The following is a 17,840-nucleotide window of genomic DNA, read 5'->3' as shown; positions in this document are numbered from 1 at the left end:
GAAGCTGATGTTGAGATCTAATCAATAGAGGAGAGATGAGTAGAGGCCGAGAGAAAGTTCCGAGATCAGGACATAAGATTTAGTGTCTGGCAGCGCTGGGAGTACGGATGAGGGTCAAGAACTGTGACGATTTGTCAGCTCGAGTTTGAGAAGATGGAAAGTTAACAAACTCACCTCCTCTCGCGTCTTTTGCTGCTGCCTGAAACATCCCAACATGGTGCTGGTGACAGTGGTCGCGCCGGGCTTCTGGACGCCTCTCATAGACATGCACATGTGCCTATAATTTCCCAATCAGTTTATGGAATATGGTATACACCTAAGAATGACACTTACGAAGCCTCCATCACAACAGCGACACCCCGAGGGCGGATGGCCTCTTCAACAGCAAGAGCAACTTGCTTTGTGAGACGTTCTTGAACTTGAAGACGACGGGAGAAAGTTTCGGCGATACGAGCGAGTTTGGAAAGACCCAAAACAAGCTTGCTGGGGATATAGCCAATAGAAATCTATCAGAGCATTAGCATAACCCACGAAGCCGACGCAACAGTAACATACCTTTCCAGTGAAAGGAACCAAGTGATGCTCGCAAAGACTAAATACCTCAATATCCCTCACGATAACCATCTCATCGTGGTCTTCCGCAAAGACTGCATCGTTGATTACATCTACAAGCCTCTCCTCGTAACCCTTAGTCATCCACAACAAAGCTTTGGCATATCTTTCTGGGGTACGTTGCAATCCTTCCCGGTCAGGGTCTTCACCAATGCATTCAAGCACGGTTCGAAGAGCAGAGGTGAGGAGCTCCATGTTGGCGGACTTCTCTTCGGGGGTGGAGTGCAGACGGAGATGTGTGGACTTGGCTAATCGGGGTGTCAATTTTTCGGTGGTTTCATAAAAATGACGCTAGGATACTTACCAGGCCATCCGAGACCCTCTTCATCAGCAATCCCAGAGATACCCATGTGAGGTTCAACAACCCCTTTGGCAGCCTGCACCAACCCCTGTTTATCCAGTTCTTCCCTGACCTCGCCCCTCAATTCGTCCATTGACTTCCCATCCGGTCTATGATCAAGATCATCGTCATCCTCTTTGGGCCTTGGAACTCTAGAAGAGCTGGTACTGGGGAAAGGATAAGTCAAACTAGCTTCCGCACCGGTGGTAGGGGTAGTCTGACCAGACCTGGGGCGGAAGCCGTAGCCTTCACGCGCCTGACGAGCATACTGGGGAACAGACGGGAAGGATACCCTACCAGTAGCAGGGTTAGGACGGGAAAGGCCCTTGTCAGCGGGCCAAGGACGTTGAGGTTGAGGGTAGGCTCCGCCAGACCTCAAACTTTTGGCTCCACTAGATGGGGATAAGTCGTTACCGCCTTCGACCACATTTACACCCGCCGCTACGGGAGCAACACCAGCTGCGAGCGAGTCGGCAAGGATAGAATTTGTAGGCGGTGAACGAGCGTTGCCCGCCATCCTGCCGCGTTCCCAAGAACCAGTAGAGGATTCGGAAAGGAGAGAGAGATTGTTGAGGTTGGCGGTGGGGATAGAACGGGGAGACTGAGGGGATGCGCGGGAGTCGGCGAGAGGGTCAGTTGTGGAAGGCATAATAACGGCTGTGTGGGCCGGAGTGTGTGTATAAGGGGTGGTTAATATGTACTATTTGTCAAACGAAGATTTGTTTACTCGAGATGGCGAGATGGCCTTCCTGCTCCTCCGGAACTTGCATCACGCAGTCGATCATCCAATGGATATTCTGCTCAGGCACAAAAAATCACCACGGTGCAGTTAGGCGCGGGGAAGGTGGAGGCTGCTTCCGCACCTATTCTCCTTGTTGTCCTTGTTGTTGTATGTTGGCTTGCAGCGTCTATTGAAGAGACAAGACAATAGTCAGCAGCAGTAGACAACAAGCAATTTATGATCGAGTATAGCTTAAGGAAGATCACGAGCACAACAATAATGAATTAGGAACAAAGACGCGACAATTCCAATGAGTCTCCAATTAAGAAGGACTCCTCAGACAAAAAAGCAGAGCTGAGGATTGAAATGCAGCTGTGGGACAATGAAAACAGGTACTTGATTCCATTCGTGAAAGATTACTCCAACCACTGCTGTTCACAGGCGTATTTAAAGAGGGGGGCAAGAGAACGTTTGGCTGTCATATCGGGAGGGTTATAACACGACGACGGTATTGTCATGCTTATTGTTGATGGAAAGCGCCATCCTGAATGATTGCCATGTTTCTACCGGACATCAAAGCACTTGTAAGGATGAAGTTGTTCTGATGCCTTAAGCTGAATCATGTTGTATTATAGAAAGAGCGCTGCTCCTGAGTTGATGAGCATGAGGATTACTGCCCAGAAAGACAAAATAATTAATAACGGATTCCAAGGACGAAATTGGACGACACGCGTCATTGAGTGCAGAAACCATGCTTCCGCTTTTGTCGGCGATAATTTGCATCTGAAGCTTAACACCGATACGTCGTAGCTGCCACACTCACCTCTCCGCGGGGGAATCCTCACTTGCTTGGGAGCGGTGGGATTTGAATCTCGATTCAAGGTTACAAGTTTCTCTCCAGCCTTCAAGTGTAGTACATCAAAAAAAATGGTGAGTACTTGCGGATCATCCTCTACAGGCATGGGCGTACGACACCATCCTATCAACAATTATTCGGAGAAGAACAACAAAAACGACTTCGACGGTGCTGTAATGAACGTGGAAGAGCAATAGGCGGCATGGGGCGAGGTGGTGATTGGCGCATACTCATGACTGGGGAGTCGTCAAAATTTACAGGCATGGTGGAAGACGGGGGATGCAGGAGGAAGGTCTGGACAACAATTTTCACGCAAAGATCATCGATATCGACCCACTTTCAAGTTTTCAACCCGACGCACAAAACCTACGCCCATGCCTACTCCCCACCTTTACTCGCGCAACCGCTGACCTTTGATTCCTTTTTCAGACCAAGCGAACAAAGAAGGTCGGTGTCACCGGTAAATACGGTACCCGTTACGGTGCCTCCCTCAGGAAGACGTGAGTCGAAACAGTCTTTACGGCTATTGAATATGGTGATTGACAATGATCTTTAGCGTCAAGAAGATGGAAATCACCCAGCACGCTCGATACTCTTGCCCTAACTGTGGCAAGGTCAGTTCTCCAGCTTGTCTTACCTTAAAAGCATTAGACTAATCCAGACATAGATCGCCGTCAAGCGAACCAACGTTGGTATCTGGGCTTGCAAAGCCTGCAACAAGTCTTACGCCGGTGGTGCCTACACCTTCGGTACCCCTTCTGCCGCTACCGTCCGATCTACCATTAGGCGATTGAGGGAGGTTGCTGAGGTTTAAGGGATGGTCGAGATGTATTGCATAGCCGATTAGCAATGATCAACTTTTCTTCGGATGGTTTCAGCTTCGACAGTGGTTGTGTACGGATCATTCGCGCTAATTATTATCATTTGTCGAGCAGCGGTCTTCACGTGGCACAGTCTAAATACATCGAATTGTTCCGGCAACTACTCGCTACAAATGCCACATGTTTTCTCCTTGCCACATCTGCTCCTCAATCGACGGCATAGCGGCTGGCTCGGCGGAGGCGGATCCAGTTCCCGTAAGGCTGCTTGCTGTCTCGCCATTCGACACGACATTCATGGAAACATTATGGGCCCTCGATTGAAATCGGCTATCGAGTCGTGGATCGCCCTGCTGACTGTCTGCGTAAATATTTTCAAGTTCCTCAGCATTGTCCCACGTGGCAGGGAACGTGATTGCGTATTGCTTCAGCCCGACTACACAGGCCAGACATTCCCCCCGTCCGCGTTGGGCTAAATGTAGGCCCGCTTCATATATTGGATGGTGGATACTGAGCCTAATAACGATTTTTTTTAATCAATGGTCGCCCTGTAATTAATGATGAGGTTGAAAGAATGGACTCACGGATCTAGACTCAAATATTCATTCTCTGCCAATACAGCAACCAGCGCCGCGATCCTCAATGCCGCATGTTCACTCTCTTCCTTTATCCTCCTCTTCACACTTTCCACTTCAACCCCTATCCCCATCCCTACACCTCCCATTTCCATCGCGCCTTTCCTCTCTTCCTCAACCCCCGACTCTTCTAGCGCGCGATAAAGCACAAGCCACAGAGCATGATGCGAAACGTCTGCCGAACATGCCGCAATAGCTTGGAGAAAATCCCAGCTTTCGGGCCAAACGGGTGGGACGCCCAATTTTGAAAGGTAGTTTGTCCGCCAGACAGAGGCAGAGTGGATGAATGTGCGGAGGAGGGATAATGGGATACCGGAAGTTTGGAGATGGGGAGAGCAAAGGCGGAGGGAGAGGGCGCGACACATGGAGGCGGCGGATTGGGCGGCGGAGAACCATAGCTTCAAGTGACGAGGGGGGACGGTTGCACTTAGCATTGCGGGATTAGGATAGTTGGAGATGTACTTACGATTGCTTGGTTTGGCTCAGAAAGGCTTACTGGGGTAAAGTTTAAGAGATTTGCCGTATTCCCAGGAGGTTCGAGATCATAGTCATCGTCTAATCTTGTTATGATACGTGATCGTCAGATCGATATCCTCGTTCTCCATGGGGGAAAAGTGAAAAGGCTTACAAACAAGGTTTTATCCGATAGAATACGGACCGATAACTATCAGTAACGATGAGGATCCACCATATCAAGACAATATCTGTCCGTTCTTTCTCGTCGGGAATAGTGAGGATTGCTCGTGTGGAGTTATATCCCATCGATAAGAGGTGTTTAACAGCGGCAGTGGCATAGACCGCTTGATAGTCTTTTCATGACTGTTTAGTCTTACGGAAAACTCTTATGACGGTGGCGGACTTACTGTTTTTCTTGACGAGAACCTCTGATAATTAAGGATGAGTTCAGTATGAGCATTCTTGTGAAGAGGTAGGAAGACTTACGGCCCAGCAAGCCTTCGAGGTTGACCAAAGCTTTGATATTATCTATACTCGGTATCCTCCAGATCCTGCACATTTCACACACTTCCCTTGCCCGGATCACAGCCATCTGCACTAACCGACTCCTCTTCATACCCCTGCCCTTTTCCCGAACTCCATGTTCCTCACCATCGCTGCGGCGTTGAGAGCACTCATCTCTATCTCGTTGGATAACAGGATGATCAGAAAAACGAGCTCCCCATGCGAGAGCAGTAGCGAGGATAGGATGGGAGATAGGGCCTTGAGGGTGGGTGTTGGGTGTGTAGAGGCGTGCACGGAATGTAGGCGGATCGTAACATGGATTACGAATGTGTGCTACGGAAAAGAACGAGTCGATTAGGTCATCGGCCAGTCTAGCCGCATTGCCATTAGTATAGATATAGAGAAGGTGATGAGGAACAGCTTACTTGGTAAGTTCGTCTGCTTCCAGACTCTTATGCACCTCACTCGGTTCTTCTTCCCAGACCTTGCCTCCCATTTCTTCCCATAAATCGCTTTCGCCGCGCTTGCAAGATTCAATACTGGCTACATCGGAATATCCCAATACGGGAGTGAGAATGGGATAAGGAGAGAGGAGATAGCGAATAAGGTCATGCTGCTTCTCACCAGGAGTGAGAAATGGTGGTGGTTGCGGTGGCGGGTGATTAGGAAGAGATAGTGGGAGTGGTAAAGGAAGATTGAGGGATAAATTTTGGGTAGATCTTAGGTTCGCCAGTAGGTGGAGGGAGCTAAGGAGTTTGTTAACATCACGACGCGCCCATATGGCCTGCGGTCAGGCTCACTCTGCTATGGCACTGGCATTCTCCCTGACATGCTGAGCGGCTTGCACCCGATGAAGCTTATCCGGATCAACTCCATCCCCAGCCATACTTGATGCGATGCCCATCGCAGGGGACTGCATCCCACTGTGATCCATCTTGGGGGTAGAAGATGCTTCGCTATCCCGGCTTTCGTTGCTGATGTGCCGTTCTAGCTCTGGGCGAACCGAACACGAAGCAGAACTCAGTGGTACCGGTGGTGGTTGAGATTGACTTTGATCTTGGTTGCTTTTTCTTCTCCTCTTCCTACGAGAGCTGCTGAGATGTTCTTCGTCTGCTTTCTTCTTCTTCTCTGCCAGGGCTTCGATATAATTACTGGTACACTCAGTGCCTTTGGATTTACATTGTTCACACTGTAGAACAATGGGACTGGAGTGAGTTTCGCCTTCTCATATCAAAATCGTAAAGCTTACCACATCCTTCTTATCAGCTCTCAAACACCTGATCTTTCTTGACCGGCATTGATCGCAGGCAATGTTCTGCTTCCGAGTCACACCCGGAATCAAGCCCGAAGAAGAACTGGCGGGAGTAGGGTGGGCCATCGATGGAGTTGAGGAGCTTGATCCCGCAAAAGGCGCTGCATTATTTTGAGCCATGGTCTTAGCTGTCCTTATGGGTCTATGTATGATTGAGATGAGAAAATGTGGCCGACTCGTTTTATCTCGGCGATTTATCTTATAGACAACCCATTCTCGTCCTCTGCACAGACTTTCCTCGGATCCGAAAGCAGGCGATCCAAGAAGGCACCAGAGATAAGAAAGTGATGATGTCACTTTGAACAGTTGTTTCTACGAAAACATGTCACTCTCCCCGCCCGCCGCAAACGCCTAAAAATAGCGCACAAATCACCATCTCTATGCTCCAGCTAATGTCCAGCCGCCCCCACTTATAGCCGAAAAACATAGCTGAGGTATGCTCCCGCCATGGGAACACCATCTCCTCAGCATGTCTCTTCAACAACAACCAAACGCTCAAGGCGGCAACACCTCCCTTTGACAAGGTGGAATGTAATGGGCCAGCAGCAGAATCGGACGGCCATGGCGGAGAACTGTTACGTCAAGGACACCTCACCAAGGTCTCGCAGGGTGATAAAAAAGAAGTATCTGCGAAGTTTTGCGAAGTACTGCCCCTTGGTATCCGCCACTCTTGCTCCGTTTTCGACTCTGATGGATATTCCGGCGTTAAGTGTATGTGTCTTCTTTATCACCAAATTAGCATTAGGTGACCTATTTAATTAGCAAAGATGGTACAGTGATAATGGAATCATCCAGCCTGATCCAAAAGCATCTTTAGTTCTGTCGGCGGTGGGCCTTGCTCTAAACGTGGTTGCAAACATCCTGTTGGTAATACGCTTCTCTTCAAAAGCCCCTTTTTGGGTAGATCACTCCACCAAGTAAGTATGCAGATCTATCCTTAGAGATGGGATTAACGTGACCTGAAGATGGTCTCTATATTGCTGGTTAGGAAAAACAGTCATCGCCGCCATCAACCTCATCCTCTTCGGTATCCTCACTCGTAACGAAGCAGGCTACCAGTACCTTGAAGGCTTCTGGTGTGCAATCGTATCTTTTATCGGCTCATCGCTCATCTCCTTCACATTGTTATTCCACTATTTCCTGGCCTTTGGACACTCAAAATCTGATAACTCCGATATGAGAAGTGAAGGACGGCGCTTCATGCTTTCGGTCACCGCTTTCGTTGCGATCTTGGCTGTGCAAAGCTTCGTTTTCTCAAAAATCGAGCATTGGGATTACGTTAGCGGGATATACATGTCAGTCCAAACTGCACTTACTATTGGTTATGGGGATTATGTCCCGACTACAACAGCGGGGAAGGTCCTCATTTTCCCTTTTGCTGTACTCACGATAAGCCAACTGGGTAATGAAATTGCTTTGATCATCGGCTTTATCAAACAGAGAGCAGAAGAGAGGAGGAACAAGTGGAGACAAAGCTTTGAAGGTGCAATGCATCGTGAAGCAAACTCTTTGAGGCCAAAAGCGGGTTTGACGGAAGAGATGGCGTTGGTGTATAGGATTAACTCCCGAGAGGAAATGTAAGTCCTCAATCTCACTTACAAAACTAGAGTTGTATGACTGAGATATGATTGGTAGGATGAGTCAAATGTATGACTTGATATGGAGTGCGATGGCCCTGGTTGTATTCTGGGTGTTAGGAGCGACAGCATTCTCACAGATAGAAGGATGGACTTATGGGCAGGTACCATTTTCAAGATCTGCAAGAGAGGGGCTGATTCAAACAACTTCTAGCAACGCGATATACATGTGTATGATTCTATCTCTTACTATAGGATTCGGCGACTACACACCTGTACAACCTGCAGGAAGAGTTGTCTTTATCGTATACGCACTCATGGCTGTGCCTATCGTTACTTCATTCGCCGTACAAACCATCACCGGTCTGGTACGTGATTTTCTCATGATTTTGTTTACGTTTACTTCTATACTGACTTTTCTCGCGGCTGCATCTCTAGCTGAGCACAGTTTCACAACGCAAAGTCAATCGTGAGAGTTTCATCACCGAACAAAAACGTTCTCCAGAGGCTTTTGCTCCACACATGGATCACATTGACAGGTACCACAAATCGTATGCCGATTTGAGGGATAAGGTTCTCCAAGGAAACATTGGGTCAGATGGGCGTGATGATGGAAGAGAGAATGGAAGTGACAATAGTAAAGGCGAGCACAGCGAAGTAGGAGCAAGAGCAGAAGCAGAAGCAGAAGCAGAAAGAGGAGGAAATGCGTCGAATGAATCTAAGAGGGATCTACAAGAGGAAGGGAGTACGAAAGTCAATATCCAGGGTGCCGAGGAGAATGGATTAGATGAAACGATAGACCAATTCCGGGAAATGGAGAAGGAAGACCTTGAGGAAGACACCCAACGAGAGAAAGGTGATTCATCAAGCCACGGCCTCAACTCCGATACTAATAACCGAACAGAACAATCAACCCATCCGGCCGTAGCTGAGTCGGAGTCTGGTAGTCATTTTATCATCTCCAAGGAAGAACGTCAGCTTGAAGTCGATTTGCTGAAGAAGCTGTTGGCGAAGACCGTCAGTTTTGAGGTTGAGGCGAGGCAGATGTTGTTGGATAGCATGGAAAAGAGTGTCGAGCGAACAATCTTACTCGCAGACCGAAATGGTGAGTGTTATCTCTCCTATTCCGTCCTTCGGTTTCTTTCAGATGGTTTACACATAAAATTATAATAGTGCAGATCCGAGATGTAAGAGCTGTAAGAGGGGATGATGCCAACATCGTGTCCGTCTGGGCAGGGGAAGAGCAAGCACAGCGTAACGCAACGGAAAAGCACAAGAATAACAAATCCTCTTCAATTTTGGGAGCAGAACCTGATAAACAACATCATTTCAAAGGAAGCCCTTCAGACATGCTTGCTAGGGTAAGCAATTATCGCTCTCTGTTCGCCGAGATCCTGGTGTTGGGGGGGATATTGCAGAAGCTTGAAGGAGCCGAGTTAAAGCAATTTGAGAGGTGGCGTGGAAGGCCGCTGAAAAAGATGGATGGCAGAGATGGGGTTGAAGGGCGCGAAGAGGATGAAGTGATGAATGATGAGATACGGAAAGTAGCTCATGGACGGGTGGAAGGTAATGCTGAGGATATGAAGGCAGTGGGCAAAGATAGATGGTCAGGGTTGATGAAGGATTTGATAAAACGACAAATGAGAAAGATGACGCATAAAGACGGGTGGGATAAGAAGGATATGGTCTAGGAATATTCGATAATGTTCGGCTCCATCGAGAGGGTATCTTCATCAGGCATATGTCGGCGGGTCAGTAATTTTGAGCCAATTGATTACCTGTATGATTAGTTATGCATGTTGTAAGCCATTGAATCGGATATTTGCCATCAGCTTCGGGGGTGGTAACATTTTGAACACAAAGTCTTGAACTGGCCTAGGATCGAAAGGTTTTTCCTGTGAATCATGCTTATTCATACTTTACACTCCTCTGCTACTATGAAAGGGCATCTAATCGTTGATATTTTTGTCTACTGTACCAATACCTGTGTCTTGGCGGCTTTCGCTTGCTCCTCAACTCTCTTCTCCGTCTTGCCCACGCTTTCAGTCCACGCTTTGAATTGCTCGGCCAAGGTATCAAGCTGTCTACCCTCAAGGACTCTAGGCTGAACCCATGTGATGTCTGCTGTACCGTCTACTTGATCAAGGGAACCTCGGATGAGCCCCAAACTGATCCGGTCATATCAATCAATTGAACGATAAAGAAAAAGAAAAAGAAACTTACCTCAAAGCCTTCATGATCAGGTGTTCGACCTCGTGCACAGGCAACCTTGTCGCCTCTCCGATACTTTGGAATGTCATCAATCTACTTGACCCATCCCTTGGTCTCGCGAAAACGGTCTGAATAAGCGCCATCAGACAGATCTTTTGGCGCAAGAAGGAGAGGGAAGCTTCCAAGATGGGTTCGTTTGGCAGGTTGTTGCAAAGAGATTCGAATTTTCCAATTTCACCGGCATTGAAAGCGGAGATCATGGACTTGATCCATTCGTATTCTGTGCCGACGAGTGTTTGGAGGATAGGGTGTTGCAGCTTTACAGTGGTCAGGCGATGTTTTGATTCAGGCGAACCAGATAACTCACAAGCTCTCCAAAGTTATAGATGGTCTCTCCCAACAATGCCGCGATGCACAAGTCATGTGCCCGACTCTTCCTGTCCTCCGCTTCCAACTCCGCATTTACGTCCACACAAGCAAGATACAACAACGCATTCTTGTAATACGGCGCATAGTCTGCCTTGACCTTGAAATAGTCGCCCGCTACACCATAGTATCCAGCATTCACCACAGGCTCCACTGTATCTTGTTCAGACAAGATCTTCTCACATTCGTCCAAGGATGATTTGCAAGCAGGAAGATCGCCAAGGAGAAGTTGAGCATAAGCAATAGAAGAGAGGGAAAGGGCGAAGGCTGAAGCTGCAGGTGGTGGGGGAGCGGGAACTTCGGGAGTAGAATCTGTAGCGGGTTTGGGGTAGGGAGAGGCGAGGCGTGAATGGACAGACTGGAGGAATTTGAGAGTAAGATCGGGTTCTGCGGAACAAAACATCTCAGTGTTAAGTGATGCCTCGCTGTTTTGCTGTGCGGTGACTTACCAGAGAATTCGCGGCCAACTCGTCGGGCAATCTCTACCAGCTTTAAAGCATTGATCTTACTCTCAACTGTTGTGATGAACCTAATCATCCTTCATCAGCACTTGTCTCCTGGGCATATGCAAGGTGATGCGCACTTCTCAAACAGCTCGATCTGGTACTGTCCAGTCCCGGGAAGGAACACAAACTGGGTCAATGTGACAGTCAAGTTATGCCACAGCCTAATCAACTATTAGCCCCTTTGTCGTTATCTTAGTGTCCAAGAGGAGCGACGCACTTTCGTTCATATTGGTCCTTGATCTTGGTCCACCAAGGCTTGAGCTCCTCTGGGGCCGAAGCGAGTTGAGAATCAAGGTACGCGGCGGGAGACGTCGAGACGGATGCTGGAGGGTCAATTTCCATGGTGTACAGTTATTAAGAGAAGGAGAATAGGATGAAAGAGAGTAGTGAAATAGAATGTCACGACAGCTCAAGATGTCATCGACCATCAGCGACGCGCGAGCGATTATTAACAGAATAAGGGTGTAACTAAAAAGCCCTGTAGGCTTAATTAACCCACTGTTTCACATGTCTCGCCTTATTGACCGCTACAATTCCTCTTCTACTCTTCTTCTTTTTGTCCTGTTTGTTGTTACACATACAGAATATACGAGCAGAAAGAACTAAAATTTGCCATCCATGGATACACAAACCCAGAGCAAAGAATACATATCATGGCACTCAAAACGCTATCAAACGACTACATCATCGATCTACCCATTATTCGCCCTTACCCCATAACGACAATTTTTATCAATAAGCATATATACAAAACTAGAAGATTTTAACCAATATCTTCTCTTGGAAAGCAGTCGAAGGGTGGTCATCCTTGAAATCCTGATAATAGCTGTCAATCGCATCAAGGAAGTCGAGGTCTGACTTGAGGTCGACATCTTTTGAGCGGTGGAACGGAGTGCGCGCAAAGACCTTGAAACCAAGACCTAGTCCACCCGCAAGAGCGATCTTCAACACCATCAGTCTTCTGGTGAAATCATTAAAGGAGAAGTAGGGATTCACAATACCGTAATTGAAGATGAAGGTTGCTACATCCCAACTACCCTTTAAGAAAACGGCATAGCCCTGAATCTAGATGAACAACCCCGCCCAAAAAAGCGCCCACCAGCCGGCATAAGGCTGGAGCCTGGAAGGCGCCGGGAGGAATTACTTGCGGTCGATTCCTTAGGCTTTAATGACGACGTTGAAGCGGATCCAAGTGATGGCCATCACGCACCAATTGCTATGGGAAAGATTAGGTGCGTAAAGTAGGCTAACAGGCTAAGAAATGTGGGCAAGGTGGGATACTTACAACATGGTGGCTGCAGTACAGAAACTTGTCAACGCATCAGCACTAAATTATTCGCATCATTCGCTTGGGGGCAGCTGCTCACTTGAGGATCCAGTTCAAGACGACCTTGGAAGATGACCGCAATTGCAAGGTAGGACAGACATGTAAGAAACATGACCACAATGCAACACGTATATGGAACACCATGTCTGCTGAGGCTGGTCAAGACTCGAGGTGCTTTGCCATCGAGGGCAAGGGCGTGCAACGAACGAGTAGCATTAAAAGTGAAGGCATTACCAGCCGAGAGAATGACAATGATAAGACAAGCGTTGATGATGGAAGGTAGTACTTTGATCTTAACATTTTCCATTGAGATGACACTGTTCGCCATCAGTATCTGACTGGAAGGAACAGGAGGAGAATTGAACTTACTAGGGACATCCACCGGCATATGTGTCACTACCACCGAGCAAACTGCATGACAGCCAGTTAATAGAGCTCGGTTTGTCACATAGAATTACTGACGTGGAATCATTGGAAGGAAGCAGAATCCCAACGCATACGGCACCTCCGACAAAGAAGAGCATTAGCCTCTTCATGAGGGTTTTAAAGGCCTTCGGGACAGTTCGTCGTGGCTCCTTTGCCTCGCCGGCAATCATGGAGAGATATTCGGGCCCGCCCATACTGAATCCAGCCACGTTGACGGCGTTGACAAAAGAAAGAAGACGATCAATGGCTGAATCGCCTGCCCATGGACCGGGGTTGGCCCAGTATCAGAAACCAAAAGCACTATTCTTGAATGTTAGCCGAGGCTTCCCGATCGATTGGGTAAAGGACACACTCTTTGTCGGGTTACCACCTGACATGACAACTACCGTGTAGATCAACAGACCGGTAGCAAAGAGGATCTTTCCAAGGGACAACCAGACTGGATGGCGAAAAGGTTAGTGAGGTACAAGTGCTTATCAAAGATTGCATTTACATTCCGCTTCGCCAAAAATCTCCCCTCTGTAGACATTCGGGGAAAAGTACAAGGCGATGAACACCGTGATTGAGATGGAAGGACTTCGCCATAACCCCAGTAGGCGCAAAGGGTATTAATCACGGTACATTCGAAGATGACATAGGATGTTTGAGCAAACTTAATCAGTTGTCAGTCTCCCTATGTTAATCAAACAGGGGGAGAAGGCGCTTACGAAAGATTCCATCCAACAGCCACACCCAATGCGGGATCTACCGTACGACCGGCAAGATGGATAAAAGCTCCGTCGTATGGGAACAAACTGACGATTTCTTGCTGGCATTGTCCGATGGAATAGACGATTGTGGCCCAGAACAAGAAGGCTTGATGAAATTAGATTTCGAATGCAGAAGTTTATGTAGGAGATCACTCACCAATCAATAAGGCAAGGAGCCCAGAAGGAACACCATTACCGATAGCGCCTCCAATGGCTGTGAGCTGGATCTGTCTAGGGTTAAGTCGTCGATGATTGATGGACTCGACCACTCGAGCGGCCATAATGTCGTCGGCCTCGTCGGAGGTTGTGTCATGGATAAGGATGACGGGCGTATCGACATCCTTGCTGATACCATCTTCGACCTCATGTGCCTTGTTATGATCTTCTATCGTGCTTATTTGTTAGCCGTGCCGATCCATTAGCTTTCAAGATCTCCGCGCGGAGAATGAACTGTTCGAAATGACATCGCAACGCTGAGATAGTTAGCTTTTCGTGATGCAGACCTGGGAGTGGGTAATGAATTGCCTCTTATATACTGCACCGACAGACTATCCTGTCCCAGTACCGCGACGACGTGTCCAAGTTTCGTCAAAAAAATAGAAATGGTGCGAAATGTGATTTTGAGAAGTGCGAAATAGCTCTTCATCGCTCGACCATGACCGCGGAAGAGTCCTTATTATTACGCATTATTACCAAACAACCGCTTCGTATCCTCCACTAACCATCACTGATGAGTGATGGATTGAATTGATTAATGGGTTCGGTGGCGCATCAGGATCAGCTGTCGCACGGACCATTTCTTGCACTTCCCATTTTACAGAAGTGCATTTTGCACTTGCGCCACATCGCATTTCACAGTTTTCAAAATCACATTTCGCATTTTCTATTTTTTGACGAAATTTGGACACGTCGTCCGGTAAACCTGGACCTTGTCAACGGTCCCGTCTACGATCGCTTTCAATGCGACATCAAGCTGATCGAAAATCGGGATTCTGGCTCCCGTCAGATGGTGGGCGAAGTCCAAATGCGCCAATGAGCTGGTAAATAAAAAAGTGGATGTGCGTTTTCGTCGCTGGGTTCCTGGGCGGGAATGTTTGACGGCTCGAAGAAGATTCCGTGCCGGGGACCTGGGACGGGTGACACAAGGATGACGAACAACAGTGAGTAACAACAATAACAACCAATTGTCACCTCCCTAAAAATTGCTGTGTTGCAAGGCTTCGTACCTGACTCGTGGCTGTGACAAATCAAAACAACAACGACAAAACAATATAATATAAAAAATAGTGCGTGGCGCGAGCCGGCCACTCAGTAATTAGTAGTATAATAAATTAAGGAATTACTCATGCGCACTACATACCCGAAGTCATAGGTCCGGTATAGCTCTCGTTCTTCGGGATCGATCGAGACGAAAGGGACCGAGAGCTTTATTTAGCTACAGCTAACCAGCAGCAGTCGGGGGTAGCTCATCGAGACCGGCTAGCTGACATGAGCCGTTACAGGATCTGCAAAGAGGCCGCGCACAACACTTTTACTAGTATAATACCTTGTTCAGCGATGTGGAAGTATGGTAGGCCGAGTTGTCTCCGCTAGCGTACCCTTATCTTAATTAACATAAGTTTATTGCCCCTTCGAGCGAGCTCCCACGTTCAACGAAGGATGTTCAATCCACCAACGCAGCACATGATGGTAGATTGTTCCATGACAGCTCCCGCTCAAAATCGTCGTTCGATCATCCAACGCAGTAATGACAGGAGTCGTAGCATGGCCACTTCCGTCTCAATATCGTCATCCTTTCGTCGCTGTAGCTGTTGCGCCCTAGACTGAACGACCTTCGCCTTGGTCCGAACTCGAACTCCTCCTGTCTCATGTCAGGAGGGGGCTGCTCATCGTACGATTCAGCTGCAAGCGGTACAGTAGTATTCTCCTGTTGCAGGGATCCCTTTTTTTGCTCAGCAAGATGACTGCATGGAACTCGAACGGTACGCCCAATGGGCCAACTTCAATACATAAATGAAGTGCCTTCTTCTTATCATGTCCTTTTGCTCTTTCCTTTTCTTTCTCATTCACAAACCAATCTCATACTTCACACACTCACGTCCACATACGTACTCACACACATAACACACGCAGCATCCCTTACCGACTCAGTCTTTCGTTACTATACGTACGATGAAGTACTCTGCTACCGCAGTCGCCGTTATGGGTGCCCTCGCCATTCAAGCCACCCCAATCAAGAGAGATGCTTACACCCCAACCGACATTGATATCCTACAGTATGCGTTGACTCTCGAGCACCTGGAGAAGTGAGCCATGTTTTTCTGATCTTGTTTCTGGAGAATCCTTCCTGACACTCCTCCCCCCTTCTCTACTACCCTAAGCAACTTCTACTCCTGCGCCCTCAACAACATGGACGCTCAAGCGTTCGCCGATGCCGGATTCCCAGCCTGGGTACGGAACAGGTTTGAGCAGATTGCCGCTCACGAGGCCTCCCACGTCGCCGTTCTCTCCGATGCCCTCGGCGCTGACGCCACCAAGCCATGCGAGTACTCCTTCCCATACACCGACGCCAAATCGTTCACCGCTCTCGCTCAGGTCATTGAGAATGTTGGTGTTTCTGCTTACCTCGGTGCCGCCGGTTTCATCATGGACAAGACCTACTTGACGTGAGTGTATATGGGCTTCCCAAATTGCATGAATCAATGTCTGACTCTTCCCCTGCTCCTTTCCGCAGCGTTGCTGGTTCCATTCTCACCACCGAGGCCCGCCACCAGGCCTGGATCGCTTCCGCCGTTAACAAGCAGAACCCATGGTCCGGCCCATACGACACTCCTCTCGGTCTCTCCGATGTCTACTCCATTGCCGCTGCCTTCATCACCAGCTGTCCATCCTCCAACCCAACTCTCCCAGTCAAGGCATTCCCAGCTCTCACTCTCTCTTGCGACTCCGCCGGTTCGACTGCCACCCTCAACTATACCGGCGCTGATTCATCCGACACCCTTATTCTCTACTCTGGCCTCACGACCCTCGCTCTCCCCATCACCGACATGATGGTCACCATCCCATCCTCTCTTCAGGGCATTGCTTACGCAGTCGTGTCTTCAACGTCTAACACCACCATGGTTGACGACTCTAACACCATTGCCGGCCCAGCCATCATTGACCTTCCTTTCGCTTCTTCCGCCAGCAACCCCAACTTCACTGGTATGTAAGTTTGATCTTCGCAGTGATTGAAGGAGAAGGATGAATAGTTGAACGGAATACTTGGACAAGGAACACCGACTAGGGTCGGCAATGGACATTTGGAATATTCTCGAATTTCTGTATAATTACGTTAGCGAGCTATTCATAACTTTGTTTATTCGCCATCTATTTCTTACCTAAATTCGCCTAATCTGTCCCTTCAGTGCCCGCACCAGACCGATTGCTGCCAGACTGCCTCAATATTTGAACAGCATAACCTTATCGGAAGTGCAAACCAACTGCCGGTTCGGCCAGACGTCGTCCAAACATCGAGTGTAAACATGTGCAGCCACAGCAGGATAAAGATGAATTATACGGAACTTGATATGCGCTGATAGCTAAAGTTGTTTTGATGTCAGGCGGAAGGGAGATTCTTGAGGATGTACGTAGAGTGACGAATGCGTCTAATTATCTGTGTACAAACAGCCATCAGCTATGTCTAACGGCTAACTGTCGGCTGGTGATAATATCCTCTGACCTTAGCCCGCTAATTCCAGCGGATAGCTTCTTCTGGAGCACCGATTGCATCAAAGCAGCATTAGGGCGACGCCGAGAATCTGAATGTAACATATGGTGAGCGGTGACGTTGGGTTCCGCCATGCAGCTGCTGCATAAATATGTCATCACTTATCCGGTAGTCCGAAGAGATATAAGACTGTAAGACCGACATCAGCCATTGCGTTGAGACATTCTGATTCTCAATCATGCTCATTTCCAGTCCTGCAAGCAATATTTGCCTTGTCAACACTCCCAATCAGAGCAATCAATGTGCTCGTCAACACTTCCGCCAAGCTGAATCCAGAAGGAGGAACAGCCACCCATGGTAACCAGTTTGGAGCGTCAGGTCCCCAGGTAGAAAACATAGCCACCATGGAGAAGAATGACATGTTACACGTGAATCCTGTCATCCAATAGTAGAACTTGCCAATTTGTCGCATGTACCAGTACTATGCGGCAGCGATGGAGCCGAGGGGTAGGCTCAACGCAAGCCCCTCGACGGACATTGGCTCGTCTCCGACGAGGCACGAAGTCAGCCTACACGAGGGGCACGAGATGGCTTCCGGCAAACTTTGAGCTGGTGAGCTTCACCGCCGAGAAATTCAACGGCACGTGATAAATCT

General features: G+C 48.4%; 7 protein-coding genes across 7 annotated transcripts; 3 read left to right on the top strand and 4 right to left on the bottom strand.

Annotated features, from left to right (window-relative positions):
• Window positions 1–79: 79 nt before the first annotated feature.
• Window positions 80–1,601, bottom strand: CNBB0800 (hypothetical protein; the record flags this gene model as incomplete). The annotated part of the gene is made up of 5 exons (XM_772413.1): window positions 80–121; window positions 175–277; window positions 334–506; window positions 556–860; window positions 917–1,601. 5 exons carry the CDS (start codon window positions 1,599–1,601, stop codon window positions 80–82), a joined length of 1,308 nt encoding a protein of 435 aa, XP_777506.1.
• A 999-nt stretch (window positions 1,602–2,600) lies between these two features.
• On the top strand, window positions 2,601–3,343 carry CNBB0790 (60S ribosomal protein L43; the record flags this gene model as incomplete). Its single annotated transcript, XM_772412.1, has 4 exons — window positions 2,601–2,603; window positions 2,959–3,029; window positions 3,086–3,143; window positions 3,197–3,343. 4 exons carry the CDS (start codon window positions 2,601–2,603, stop codon window positions 3,341–3,343), a joined length of 279 nt encoding a protein of 92 aa, XP_777505.1.
• A 174-nt stretch (window positions 3,344–3,517) lies between these two features.
• Window positions 3,518–6,374, bottom strand: CNBB0780 (hypothetical protein; the record flags this gene model as incomplete). Its single annotated transcript, XM_772411.1, has 9 exons — window positions 3,518–3,863; window positions 3,932–4,443; window positions 4,479–4,542; window positions 4,611–4,791; window positions 4,846–4,866; window positions 4,925–5,313; window positions 5,368–5,688; window positions 5,743–6,131; window positions 6,192–6,374. 9 exons carry the CDS (start codon window positions 6,372–6,374, stop codon window positions 3,518–3,520), a joined length of 2,406 nt encoding a protein of 801 aa, XP_777504.1.
• Window positions 6,375–6,701: 327 nt separating this feature from the next.
• Window positions 6,702–9,522, top strand: CNBB0770 (hypothetical protein; the record flags this gene model as incomplete). The annotated part of the gene is made up of 8 exons (XM_772410.1): window positions 6,702–6,965; window positions 7,017–7,171; window positions 7,220–7,831; window positions 7,890–7,995; window positions 8,046–8,199; window positions 8,280–8,687; window positions 8,736–8,936; window positions 9,005–9,522. 8 exons carry the CDS (start codon window positions 6,702–6,704, stop codon window positions 9,520–9,522), a joined length of 2,418 nt encoding a protein of 805 aa, XP_777503.1.
• A 278-nt stretch (window positions 9,523–9,800) lies between these two features.
• Window positions 9,801–11,316, bottom strand: CNBB0760 (hypothetical protein; the record flags this gene model as incomplete). Its single annotated transcript, XM_772409.1, has 6 exons — window positions 9,801–9,999; window positions 10,055–10,359; window positions 10,410–10,855; window positions 10,918–10,997; window positions 11,052–11,135; window positions 11,192–11,316. The coding sequence occupies 6 exons, from the start codon at window positions 11,314–11,316 to the stop codon at window positions 9,801–9,803; spliced, it is 1,239 nt and encodes a 412-aa protein (XP_777502.1).
• A 411-nt stretch (window positions 11,317–11,727) lies between these two features.
• Window positions 11,728–12,837, bottom strand: CNBB0750 (hypothetical protein; the record flags this gene model as incomplete). Its single annotated transcript, XM_772408.1, has 6 exons — window positions 11,728–11,916; window positions 12,185–12,190; window positions 12,260–12,283; window positions 12,342–12,618; window positions 12,671–12,712; window positions 12,764–12,837. 6 exons carry the CDS (start codon window positions 12,835–12,837, stop codon window positions 11,728–11,730), a joined length of 612 nt encoding a protein of 203 aa, XP_777501.1.
• A 2,811-nt stretch (window positions 12,838–15,648) lies between these two features.
• Window positions 15,649–16,688, top strand: CNBB0740 (hypothetical protein; the record flags this gene model as incomplete). Its single annotated transcript, XM_772407.1, has 3 exons — window positions 15,649–15,782; window positions 15,816–16,142; window positions 16,211–16,688. 3 exons carry the CDS (start codon window positions 15,649–15,651, stop codon window positions 16,686–16,688), a joined length of 939 nt encoding a protein of 312 aa, XP_777500.1.
• Between the last annotated feature and the right edge of the window lie 1,152 nt (window positions 16,689–17,840).

Source organism: Cryptococcus neoformans, chromosome 2, assembly GCF_000149385.1.
Source record: "Cryptococcus neoformans var. neoformans B-3501A chromosome 2, whole genome shotgun sequence".
NCBI classification, from domain to species: domain Eukaryota; kingdom Fungi; phylum Basidiomycota; class Tremellomycetes; order Tremellales; family Cryptococcaceae; genus Cryptococcus; species Cryptococcus deneoformans.
This window is presented reverse-complemented; position numbering and strand designations above follow the sequence as displayed.